Source organism: Scatophagus argus, chromosome 12 (assembly GCF_020382885.2).
Source record: "Scatophagus argus isolate fScaArg1 chromosome 12, fScaArg1.pri, whole genome shotgun sequence".
NCBI classification, from domain to species: domain Eukaryota; kingdom Metazoa; phylum Chordata; class Actinopteri; family Scatophagidae; genus Scatophagus; species Scatophagus argus.
The window spans coordinates 23208702-23222467 of NC_058504.1; the positions used below are offsets into that span (position 1 = coordinate 23208702).

General features: G+C 40.6%; 1 protein-coding gene across 3 annotated transcripts in view; it reads right to left on the bottom strand.

Moving 5' to 3' along the window:
* The window catches only part of LOC124068207 (transcription factor COE3-like), a 127160-nt gene that overhangs the window by 39272 nt on the left and 74122 nt on the right, over positions 1-13766 (bottom strand). For 2 of the 3 annotated variants that reach the window (XM_046406227.1, XM_046406224.1), the window contains exons 7-10: positions 10282-10363; positions 10033-10150; positions 5622-5755; positions 3978-4104 (exon numbers count right to left, since the gene is read on the bottom strand). In XM_046406227.1, coding sequence (XP_046262183.1) covers positions 3978-4104; positions 5622-5755; positions 10033-10150; positions 10282-10363 — 461 coding nt within the window. The remainder of the gene's footprint in view (positions 1-3977; positions 4105-5621; positions 5756-10032; positions 10151-10281; positions 10364-13766) is intronic. The other variant, XM_046406226.1, reaches the window with a different exon arrangement.

Sequence of the window (13766 nt, forward strand, 5' to 3'; positions counted from 1 at the left end):
AGGGCAAAGCCGATGGATCAAATGCTGAAACTGCTTTAAGCTACAGGCAGGAAGAGAGGAGGGAATTCTGGGAAAACAGTCGCATCAGATTCTTCCTCGCTTTACCTCCAGCTGTTCCTCCACAGTGGCAGCTGAGAGGCAGAGGAGGACTCACAGGAGATGGAGGAGTCAGAGGAGTCTGAGAAGAGGGGGGGAGGCGAAGGTCAGAGAGCAGGGGAGTCGCAGTCAGAGGAGATGGAGGAGTCACAGGAGACAGATTCAGAGCAGGTAAAGGAGTCAGAACGAGAGTAAAACTCCTTTAAGAATGTCCCGAAACTACACAAAAACCACTAGAATCTTCTAAAGGCTCCTTCTGTGGTTAAAATTTTGTCTAAAATTTACTGGTCAAATTCATTATAAAGACAAAGAGGAACAACCAAAGAAATTAATGATATTGAGTTACGTTCAACATAAAACATTTTCTCCTTGACTGCTCAGCATCTAATAGCATCTGGACCAGGAGTGGAGTGAAGACCACTTCAAAGACCACACAAAAAAAAACAAATTAAGGCATTTTTCCCCATGTGGTCACCTAAATGTTGCATTATGATGCTAAAATCTGTGGTTTCTATTCTAAGGGGGAAATCATCATCATGACAGAAACGGTTGTCTTGGAGAACATGAATGGAATTTGACACAGGCGGCAGTTGTCCACTAAGAGCAATCACAATGCTTTGTATTTTAGTCTTTAAATAAATGTTTTTAAATGAAATCAGGACTAGAATAAAACTTTTCTATCTTTGTCAGTAAGGGTAACTGGCAGCCATGTTTCTTCCTGAATGTGGTTCGATGAAGCAGTGATGTGTGTGATGCCATGTTTCTTTTCTGCTTCCAGCGAGTAAAGGAACATTCAAACGCGTGTGAGTTTAAATTCCTGAAGGAAATGACATCAGCCTTCTCTTCTCCTCTTCAATTATCCACAGCTCGCCTGTTTAGCAGTTAAAAGCTCGGCTCATTTCACATTCAGGAACAACACACTGCTGGCACAACGAATGCGCTGTGGAAATGCACACTGACTTAAAATATGGATGCGTAAATCAGATGAACTGGCGATGTGTGTACACAATATGGCCGCCTCTCTGGCAGGAGAAGCGGGGAGAAGACTTACAATTACAAGAAACTGTACAACATTATGATGCAGCCACCTGTCGGGGTTCAGCCTCACGATGCCTTCAGGGACACACAGTTTTGTTGTTTCCTATCAATCAAACTCAAGTCAGATGTTCACGTTTTTTTCACTGGATGTGTGGAAAAACCAAAGAATCCTGAAGGACCAGAGCCCAGGCTTCACTGGTTTCTACTGGATTTTACATCGCTGCTGACCAGTTTACAAAACATGTTGCAGTCTAAAAACTTTTCCTTTTCAGTTTTAAGGGGAGTTACTAAATACCAGATTATTTTACTTTAACAGAAACCTTCTGTGACATAAATGTGATTTTATACTGTTATACTGAGAGGTTTGTCTTTATAACAACACACCAACAACCAGTGGTGGAGGAATCATTTACTCAGATAAAAGTAGCAACACCACACATACAAATTTATTTATATAATACACTAAAAAAGTATGAATGTGTAATGCACTAAAAGTAGAAGTACTCATTTTTCAGAATAGTGCATTTCAGAATAAAGTATATTACTGCATATCTGTGGATTAAGATCACTTGCACATTCAGGTGTACATCACATGAATTAGCTGGTAAATGTATGGCCAATATTAATAAATGTATTGATATTTTAAATATGTACTACTTTATATACTGTGGAGTAGTGAATTTCCCCTGATTATTGATGAAGTCTCACTGATATCATTTATTTGTTAATTGTATTTTGTATTGTCTGAATCTGCAAAGTAACTGAAGTTATCAGATAAATGTTGTGGATTAAAATGTACGATATTTCCCACTAAAGTTAAGCATCACTCGGGAAAAATAATTTCAACAACATGCTATTTCAATATTTTATCCTCTATTTTTCTTTATTTGCTTGATTAATTGCATTTTAAATTGATAAATAATTGTTTTTGTATTTTACGAGAAAAGAATCAACTCACAGAGAATTGAAACTTGCTGCTGGAAGACAATCCATCCTAATCAAATGTCTGACTTTGTTATTTTATTGGTATCAGAGTTATTTTACTGTCACATGTCAAAGCCTTTGTGACTCCTGGTGGATATGAAAACTCTGCAGCATGATGTTCAATGAGGCGAACTTGATAATTTGAGCTTCAAGAGTGTCTAAGCAATGGAAGCCTGGAAGAACAAAACTACTGAAATCTAAATGAAGAACTGTTGGATTAATTTGAGGGTTTTTTTTTTTATTTGCCTGGACTTGTTTTAAAAAAATTTAAATATAATGACTGACTGCATAAAACCATTTTTTTCTCTTAAGTTTTGGTCAATTTGGTTATTTTCCTTTTTTTTTCTTCCAGGTTTTGCACAGTTTGCAGGATGTCTGTCGACCCTGACTGTACCCTAAAAGCTGACGGTCACTGATGCTTTTATTTTGATTTTACTATCTGATTATAGGAGACACTTGGTTTTGGCCTCAAATATCATCAGCCTTGATATCAGTCCTATGCGATTTGGATGAAAACATGTCGGGCTGGTCCGTCCAGCATGTAGAGAACACACTCTAATGGACACAGATAACAACAGGCTCTATTCACAGCACACTTCCATATAAAAGCAAAGCTCACAGCTCTTGTCAGTCATATCTGTAAATGGAATCACAGATTAGCATTGCAAAAGGAGGCGGCAGCTGGACTGGCCATTGTGAGCAACTGTCTCGTCCATCCTCTGCGTTGTGGTGCCATCGGAGGAGGCGGCCCCTCCAACAAAGAAGGAAGGAAGCGGTGATAAACTAGTGTTAAACAGAAAGACTGAACACGCTTGCCTCTTTCATGACTTGACGCAATGACATTTACTTATCGCACTAAACAGCCTTCCATCTGACCTTTCTGCTACTTTGAATGACATCTGGATATTCTGACGGAATAATCGAGGACAGTAAAAGCACTGATTTAAGAGACAGATAAAGAGTGGCGCATGTGGTCTGGACAGCAGACAATGAGTCCGAAGAACGAGCTGGACAGAAGAGGACGAAGGGACTGACACACCAGGGAAAATGTTTACTTTACTTTGAGCTGGTAGAAAACAGAGAAAAACAAACCTGATTCTCAATGGTACAACCTTAAGTCTTAAGACGTAGGCCAAGAGAGTGTCTGTCCAACACTCTAAACCGTAACATGCTATTTGTTCAAACTCACAGAACTATTTAACTTTCTAGTGGAGATCACAAAGTCTCCAAAGATGTCAAAAATCTTCTGCATTTGGCTCAGTGTAGAATATTTTCGTGTGACGCCTCTGAGTGCATTAAGAGTAAATTTAAAAGGGGAAATGAGGGTTTAAGAGCTGAGATTGGGGATTAGTAAACCCTTAAATGTTAATTTAATGTTATATCAGTTTTCCATGAAGACCATTGTTACTGATCTTCAAATCCTGAAGTCTGCGTGGCAAAATTTACAACTTTCTGCTCGAAAAACCTTTCAACAAGTGAAACTGTTTGACAATCCAAACATTATGGAGGAGAGCAGTGTACAAAACCATAATGATGCCAGACAATCAGACATCAGGCACATAAAAAACACCAAAACCAAGAGATGGTAATGTTTTGTGGTCTGTAAATTGTGTCTTTAAGAAAGACCATATGAAAGACAGATAAAGAGCCCAGAACTATCAAGGGAGGTTAAATTCTCCCAAACAAGGTGAATCAACAGATTAAAACAAACAAACAAACGTTTGTGACAATATCTATATATATATTTACAATGTCTAACCTTAAGTAAAATCATCGGCCCAAAAACGAGAAGGACCGTCGTTTCTCAAGTTAGAGACTTGAGTCATTCCTTTGATGAGATGAAACATAACGACTCTTACCGGTGTAGACGAAGCGTCCTGGCGCTCCTTTGCAGAACTGTTTGGATTTGTAGGACAGTGTGACCTCCACGACGCCGGGGATGTGACGAGGGGGAGTCTGGACCCGGATGGCGTGAGGGGTGATCAGCTGGATGATGAAACACACACAGACAGACGCATGTGGGTCAGAACGCGGAAACGAGTTTTGTTCTCAACGGAACAAATGTGACAGTTCAGCTGCCAGCAGAGTTTAAACTTGAAGCTAAAATTTTCACTTTTTCAAAGCTTTTCCGTGGCTCAGCTTCATCCAACACGTCTGCTTCATAACATACATAGAGGTTTTGGGAGACCTGGTCTGGTGTTGATATGGAACCTTATTTTATCAGGAGTGTAATGAAAACCTGCAGCATGAGACTTTTGTCTCTTAATAAAGTTTCTGTGGAAAACAGCCCGACTGTTTTCCTCCGATCTGGGTCACTGTGCAGTCTGTGTTCAGAGGGATGCTGGGCTTTGGAGTCCGTCTGCTCGCCGCCAGACGACGCTGATCAAAGTGAGGAGCTCCATCAGTGGCGTGTGATGTGAAGTGAACAGCGTGTAGAGGTATATCTGTCTGCCTCGCGCCTCCTTCCCTCCTTTCCCGCCAGGTGTTCTCTTCTGGACCTGCTTCAATATTTCATGGCGTGCCGTATGCACAGCTCCTCCTGCACCTCAACATGCACTAAATCTACATATTTTTGGAGGCATGCAGACCTTTCTGAGCTGTGCAGCCACAGATACAGATGCAGGTGTTTCTACGGATGTTCGTGAGTATGTCGATAAATGTGTGTGTGTCAGTGAAGATGGAGAACATGCATACTATGTGCAGCTGCTTTTGGAGCACAGACTGTGCTCTTATTTTGTTTTTCTCCGAACTTGCTGGGTGTGTTTGATTCAGCTGAAAAATTAAACGCAACTATTGCAACACAGATTTGTCTGACTATTGTTTATGGAGCCACATCAGGGCCAAAAGTTTCATTCATTTAACAAAAAAAGATTTGAAAAGGTAAATTTAGAATTTGAACTTTGAGAAATACAACATTGCGTTTTTTTCCATTTAAATATAATTTTTATTCAACAGCAGTTAAACATAGGACTAGCAGAGTGTATAATCACTGGCCAGTGTCATGCCTTGCTGGCAGATGAATACATCAAATGGCCAAAATGTCTGGTACAAAATAGGTTCTTGTGTGCTGAATAAAATATGTTCATACCTGAAAGGATAACTGATCTGAAACGCAAAAAACTATGATTTAAACCTGTAAAAAAAAAAAAAAGGTGAATCTGAAAACTGAAAAAAATAAGAGCCTCAAATATTGAAATATATATGAAAGTGAAAACTGAAAATAGATAATTCATTCAAAAGAATTTCAGAACTGAATAAAAACTATATTTAAACTGAAAAAAACGTTTCCTTCACTTGTCATTAGTTCGAGTACAATGTTGTATTTTTCAAAGTTCAAAACTGAAATTTCAACTTTCAAATCTTTTTTTTTTAAATTGATGAAACTTTTGGCCCTGATTTGGCTCCATAATTGTTGGTCAGAAGTCAGTTGTGCAAAAGAATAAGGACGGGTTCTTCAAAAACACATCTGGAATCATTCAGGAAACAAATAAACGTCCTCTCACCTCGCTCCAGACCAGCATGGTGCCAAAGACGACTTGCAGGCCGTCAAAGAAGTTGTCCCCGATGAGGATGACGGTGGCGCCACCAGTTGTCCAGCCTTCACTCGGGCTGATGGCTTTGATGCAGGGCGTGGCTGCTTCGGAAACACAGACGACACAGCAGCAACATAAGTGACATTGTTAGAAATTCAGCCAAGAAATAAAATTACATCAAATAAAATCATTTAAGGCAGTAAATGATACATCTTGCACAGTCAGGACCGTGTCTGGGATTTTCTAACTCACTGACAGCTGTATCCTCAAGGTTTAGGAAAGAGTGGAGCATCAGCAGGTTCAATCACAGTATCAGAAAGCTACTGAAGTGTCCTGCAGGAAAACACGTGATGTTTTGACCTCTGACCTTTGACCACTCTGTTAAACCACTTTAGAATTTTATAACAAGATTTTAACAAAACTTCAGCTAAATAATGGATTGACAGAGGATTCAGACAGGTTTGCTTCCACACGAGACTGTTCTATGAGCACCCCGTTAGTCCAACACTAACACATGCAAAATGGTTGGCTTTTCCGATGCCACAGAGATCAATAAGGAGATCCACATAAGCAGTGTCTCCATGATGACTAGACTGGAGTCCGGACAGAGTCAAGTTGAGTCAGACAGGCGGATGGACTCAGAGCTGCGAGGAAACAAGACGAGGCTCTGCAGGTTTACAACCTTTTCCCGGACCGAGAGCCATTTTACTGTGAGAACGATTTAATATTCCAGTCAGAGCTCTGAGTTTCCTTTTGTTTACTATGTGACCTGATCTAAGTCTGTGTTTAGAGACTCTATTAAACATTCCAGTTAGCATTTTCACCACATTAGTGGAGCTATATTTGCCCACTACAAATTACTGGCAGCAGACGCTCTTGGAAAGATAATATGGAGAGAATGTTTTATTGATATAAATTATACACTCTCAGTCAAATTCTTAGAATTTTAACAGTAAATTAAAGTACAAAGTCCATAATGTGAAGTTTTTGCTGAGGTTCAGGGAATCACTCTTTGGTTTCTCGAGAGAGCCAAAATTGTGCAAAATAAATTTTGCAATATCTATTCTAATATCTATTAGTGAACAGGAAGTAGTTTCTAGACAGCGAGTTTTTTCATGTGCAACAGATAATTTCCTGTATGCACAACACATGGGATAATTTTTCACTAAGTTTACATCATTGTAATCTCTGAAACAATCCGATAAAGTATTGTGAGGAGTTACTTCCGGCATCCAGTTTTATGTTCTCACAGACTGTGTTTTGTGATAAAAACACATTGTGTTGAAGCTGAAAGATTTACAGTTAAATACTAGACTTCTCTTGTCTTCAATCAGCTTTGTGATCCTTGTTTCCCTCCTTTAATTACAACATCAACTTCTGAAAGTCAAGTCAGAGTTTCAAGATGAAGAAAAGGAAAAGCAGCAGCAGAGGGTCGAGGCTTTTCCTGCTCTAAGGAAACGATTGTCATCTTCTTATTAATTTCCCCCTTTTGTCACAGCAGTAAACAAACAGTGTGATGGGGTGGTGGTGATGGGGGACTTTCCAGTCAAATGAATAGCGCACAAAGGCAAGGAGCAGGCGGTGGAAAGTTTTATCGAAGAGACGAGGGGGGAGATGAGGGTTGGTGACAAAGGCGAGAGCAGATGTTGGAGCTTTAATCGGCTCTGAAAACATCCCAGTCTGGATGAGATGAAAGGCCTCAGTTTTCCTGTGGGCTGAGATACAGGACCGTCTGGTAAACAATGGGCCCCCTTTTGGCCCCTGCAGGACACCATACACTACATCCAGCACCCTCAGAGAGGAAACGCCTCTGTACATGAATGTTTAACTGCTGATTGGATAAATTTCTTCAGTGTCTCAAGGTATTAACATATGTGAGAAACAAGCATATCTCAGCTTGGTGAATGACACATTGATGTCAAATAGCAGTTGTTTCATCCCTCTAGACGTGCCAGACAGGTGGAGGACAGTGCAATAAGAGTAAATAAAAGTTTGAGCAAGAACAGGTCAGCTTACTCTGCTTTTTCTTTGATCAACATCCTTATGCTGCCTGAAATACCCCCTGTGTGTTAAACACCACCCCCCTGGTGCTGCAAGTAGGTTAAACCAAACGAGACAGTTACATCATCTGCTCCTGGAAAAGCCTGAAAACTTTAAAACAAGTTGAGGGAAACTGCAGAGGTAAGACCTTTGGGAGGTGAAAAAGGGAGGACACAACAGCTTTCTGAAGTCTGACTGGTGGCAAATTGTTTCAGGGTTTCTTCCATTCTGCTGTAAGTCCCAGAGGGATGGAGTTTACTTCATAAAAACTAAATGATAAGTGTCAAGAAGACAGAAGTATACAAAAGTCAATTTAATCTACTGTTCTGTGACTTTAAGTTTTACCTGGTATCTTCCAATGGCCTGATATTATAAGACCCACCTGCCTGGTGTTCCCAGGAGGTTAAAACAAGCGAGAGGTGAGGTGAGTTTGAGGAAACTGCACAGCAAGGTGGTGGAAGAGATGGAAGAGGGAGGACATGACAGACGGTGTGACTGGTGCCAAACTGATTAAAAGTTGTTTTGCACTGTCCAATGTCCCAGAGAGGCGGGAAGCGTTCCACTAACAGACATGTCTGAAGTGTCTGAAAGTTCAGGAAAAGTGCACGAAAGTGAAAGTCTAGTTTTTCGTCACTAAGATTTCATTGGATGCCCAGATATGATGAGCCCACCCATCTGGTGTTACAAGTAGGTGAAAACAAGTGAGGCGGTCTCTCCTGGAAATTCCTCAAACTTAAAAACAAGTCAGGGGAAACTGCAGAGGTTTGTGATGTGAAAGTGAGAGGAAGCAGGTGGTGATAAACAGATTCAGGGCTTGTTTTATTCTCTTTTATATCCCAGATGAGTGGGGTTTACCTCATAGGAGAAATGACAACTGCCGTGGAGACAAGAGTGCATGACAGTGAACGTCAATGTAGTTAACTTTTCTGTAACTTTAAATTTTACCTGATAGTTTGATATGGTAAGCCCCACCCATCGGGCTTTTCAAGTAGTTGAGAATAAGCAGAACAGTTACACCATCTTTCCCGGAAATAACTCCCTAACCTCCCACCCTACAGTGGACCCAACTGATGGATGCCACATTGATTTTTCTAAACTACTTATATGGTTTGATATAACTTTCTGAAAGTTCCAAGCAGGTGGAGTTTACTGAAAAATATGAATCAATGATGAACATACCAAGAATCAGTTTAATGTCACCAGTGGCTGACATCTCATCTGAAACTATTAAAAGCCTTTACATCATAAACTCCACCTGTCTAATGTTCCAACAAGGATAAGTAGTGCCAGATGGTTTTACCAAATATATTCTGAGTTTGTTTTACTCTCCTGTAGGGGCCAGGTGGGAGGGGCTTTCCACACAGGAAAAAACAATGGATGCTGGGAGGTTAACGTGAAGTATATTAAAGTCAGTTTAGTCCATGTTCTTGTGACCCACATCCTTCTTGATGCTGTCTGAAAGCCCTGGTACTGGTATGGTTAAACCCCACCCATCTGGCACTCCAAGTAGGCCAAATCAAGCAAGAGACTTATGTCATCGCTCCTGGCAGCACCACAGTGAGGCTGGAGGCTTTTATTAGAGTGGGGACAGGGCAAAGAGGTATTAAAGTTTACAACTTCAGAGGAAACATTACCGCAGAGTTCCAGCTCGCAGAGTTGAGTTTCACTGTGTGAAGTTTATACGCGAATGATGCATTTTATTTGGTCGCTGTGGATGGTGGAAGAACGAAGCATTTGTTCGCCGTCCCCTCATGAGGGTGCAGGATGTCCAACAGGGACACAGGACAGGACGGAGACCTGCCAGCAGCTGCAGGGTTTCATATAGTTCTGCTGTCCCTGTTTGACTCTTTAAAAGACAACTTCCTCAAATTCCCTCCTCTGCTGGAGTTGGTTTTTGGCTTCTGCCAGTTTTCCTTTGTAAAAATGTGACAACTTATTTTCAGTAAAGACCAAAGCAGCTGAATCAAAGCAAGCTTTGATTTTAGTTTCATCTTGTTAGATTTTACATAAAGCTCATCATGGTGAGTCGTCCTCAGTGTGTGGAAGCAGCTGTATTATGTCCTGTGAGACAACAGAGACAACAAATGTCTCACATAGTATGTGTTACAAACTACAGGTGTGTTGTTTTTAAGACGAGGCTCTTTACCCACCAGGGAGAAAGACACTATCCAGGTCCATTAAGGGAGCTGGACTGAACTGGACATTGCTGTTACATTGGCCAACTTTAAACACCAGGATGCCCCAACTGGATCAAACCTTTGGGTATTTATGGACCTGACACAGGCCTGCTGCCCTTCAGTCCGAACTCTTTGACCCCAAGTGCCTCTGATAGACGTCTAACCTTCAGAAGGGTCCAGGCGTCGGGCACGGCGGCCATGTTTGGAGTTGTTGTGGACAAACATGTTGTCGGATACAGCCAGCACATGACCATCCACATTGACTGTAGTGGAAACCACCACCTGTACATACAAACACATTGCGGTAATTAACAGCAACACTGACTGAACAACAGGCTTCATCTGAAGGATAATTCATGACTAATTCATGACTAAGTGGTCCCTGTCCCAGGTGTACCAGGTGTGTCTCTTACCTGGAACCTCCTCATGTCTCGTGGGTTCCCTGCATTTTTCAAACAGTTCTGATTGCACTTGAGGAAGAACTTGAGGAAGAATCTGCAAATAAAAACAAGAACACAGAAAGAGCAGATTAGTCTGAAGACATGTTTCACAGCTCAGAGTAACGACTGCTGGACAACACGTCAAACTCATTAGGGCCTGCCCCAAACACCGATCTTGGGTCAGAGAGAACAATAAATGCTTTATATTCTTTATTGAAAGGTATCTATAGACACAAAGTGCATTCTTGTACATACATTTATTGAGTAAAGTTTCAAGTTCAACACATCTGTGAGTTTTTAGAGGCATTCATACGCATGTACAACCAGTTAATAAATGTTTTATATCAGACTGTGAGGATCATTTACTGTTAAGAATGGTCGTAGTTATGATACACTGCACCATAAATCATTCATTAAACATATAAATGCTCATCTATAAATTGTAACAAATACATCAATAAACACTTTCCAAAGCTCTTGTATCTGCTTACAGCTGTATTATTCTGTGTTAAAGTTACGCAAGGGTGAGATAACTCACAAGATAATAAATGTTTAACTGATTCTGCTGCCATTCGACCCAATGTGTTATGGTTACATTTTTTAAAAATTTAATGATTTCAATGTAATGTAACATTATGGAGTTTCATTATATTTGAAATGGACAAATGAAATTTATAATAAAATGCATCCTGTGACTGATACCTTCAAATTTATCTTCATTGAACACAGATGTTTGCATATCTGTCCAAAGCATTAATAACTTTAATCAAATGGTGGGAAATCTACATTTATTTTAATCATTGGTTATTATTGGTTATTTCACCATGACACTCAGTGCTTCAGTGTGGCTCCTTCTTTACTGAGGTGCGTCAGTCTCTGGGTGTCAGGTCACATGTCGTCTTTCAGCAGCAGATAAAATTATCATTCTGCAGCGGCAACTTCATAAAGATGGTCGACACTTGGCGTCTCATTAGGAACCGCCTTTTGATTTTTCCTCCAGCATGTCCGATCTCTTGCCTGCCTGCGTGTTGATTTACGCCGATTTTTATGGCAGCAGAGGAGTATTGATTGGAAATGGATATCAGTGAGGACGAGCGGTAATAACCCGCAGCTTGCTTTGAAGGGGGACAGTGGTTGGGGTGGGGGGATGGATTGCCACCTTAATGCATTTCCCACTGCCTTGTAATCTGTGCACATCCATCTCTCAGACCATAACCCCCCCCCCACCCTGTTCTGATGGAGCGCTTCCTTTTTAATTGCCACATTATCACAATAATAATCTGGGCAGTTAACAAGCGCAAGGTCGCAGACAGACATGTCACATTAACCAGGGGATAACCTCAGCAGAATACCCACACGCCATCTTTTCTACCTCCTCCTCCTCCTCCTCTGCCTGAGCAAGGCATGCCGGGAGTGCACAAGAAGGGGGCTGTAGATATTAATGGGGGCTCTGTGAGGTCAGCATCGATTTCCACCTTAATAAGACAGTAACAATATCTTTAAAAACACACAGTGAGAGCTCAGCGTGCAGGTTTTCACTTTTGGTTCAGTCTGACAGCACTTTATCTGAGAAGTTGAATCCTTTATCTTTTTAACTTAAATTCCATTCATTTAGCCTTTAATGGTGGTGTCATTATGGTTCTTTTTGGGGAGGCTCTTCGGGGGATGATTTATGGATTGTAATATTTTAAATTTTTTGTATATATTTGGCAGACTTTCTGCATAAGAAGTTTTTGATTGGTTGAAAACTTTAAATCTACAAAAACACAAAGACTTACCCCTTAACTTAAAAGGACATATGTATTTTAATGGATTATCTGGTCGATTCTAAGTCTTTTTTAAAGGGTAAAAAACACCCCTTAAAAACTAACATGAAGGCCACTGTTTCATTCATACCTTTAAAGGATCTTAATTTTTCACATTAAAAATGCTTCAGCCATTGAGATAAGCCATTACAACCCCTCTGTATTCTAGTTAAATAAAAAGTTTAATGAAGAATGTTCACTTGTATTTTTATTTGAGTATTTTTACAATGTGGTATTAGTGCTTTCACAAGTAAAGGATCTAAGCACTTCCTGTTTAAAATATCACTTCCAGCATAGTGAGGCAGTAATCTCAGAGACAAACGTGTCAAATAAAACCAGATAGATACCGCTGGTTTTTATAATTTGTGTGAACTGACCCTTTAAAGAGACACACTGAGCATGGAGAGAACAGGGAGAGAGATGGGCAGTGTGGATGAGTGTGTGTGTGGACTGAAAGTTGATCTGTTGCTCTTGAGGCTCTAATGCCCTTTATGGCAGTGAACAGAATAATATGGAGCTCCATTCAGATGATACCGAGTCCTTCAGAGAGCTGATATGGATCAATACGGATTGAATTAAAACGCAGCTGGAGACGAGACCAGAGTCTCTCTCTCTCTCTCTCTCTCTCTCTCTCTCTCATACACACAAACACACACAGACACACATTGTGTGAGAGAGCGAGAAACACGCACCATACAGACAGACAGAAGCAGAAACACACACACGGGATACACACTTATGTATACACACAGAGAGACACAGATATACAAATACACAACAACGATGACACACATACAAGGAGCTGCTCTGAGTCAGAAGCATACACACACTGATACGTATATATGTAAATGGGTACACATTGAAATGTACACATGCATGCATACACACATACAAACATAAAATGATACATGTATATGCACACATGCAAGTACACGGTAATACACACAAGTACATACGTACACAAACTACTCAGAAATACACACTTATCTACACACAGACAAATAGACACACGACCTGACGTCCTGACAACACACACAAAAACTCAAACATGCATGTAATAGCAGATTTTACTACAGAATACACACAAGAGAACAAAGCATGAACACACACAGTAAACACACACACACACATTATAAACAGCGGTCTCTGTATGAACTGTGTTTGTATGTGGGTGTATCTTGCCTGTGTGTGTGTGTAACTTCATTAACACAGAAACATTACAACATTGCCAACCAGATGATTTTACTCCTCTGATATAAGGAGCATTTCCTGTATTCACAGTCACATCACAGAGTGACATCAGCCTCTGACTGAACTCATCTTCTTTCTGTGAAGGAGGTACAGCATCCACCTCTTAATTGAAAACTTATCAAAACACGATAAATAATGAAGAAGCAGTGCATACAGCCGGTGCTCCATCATTAGATCTGCCAGTTCCTTCTCCACCTTCTTCTTTTCTGGCTCTTAAAAAGTAGGTAAAGATAATGAGAGAGATGGGGTTTGCTGGTGTAAGCTGTCACCTCATTACACAATGCAACAATTCCAGCAGAGTGCAGCTCTGAGATCACTGCTGCCCTTCTCTTTCAGCAGGACAACCTGGATAACCTGAGTATACACATATATATACACGTATACAAACACCATCCAACAGCT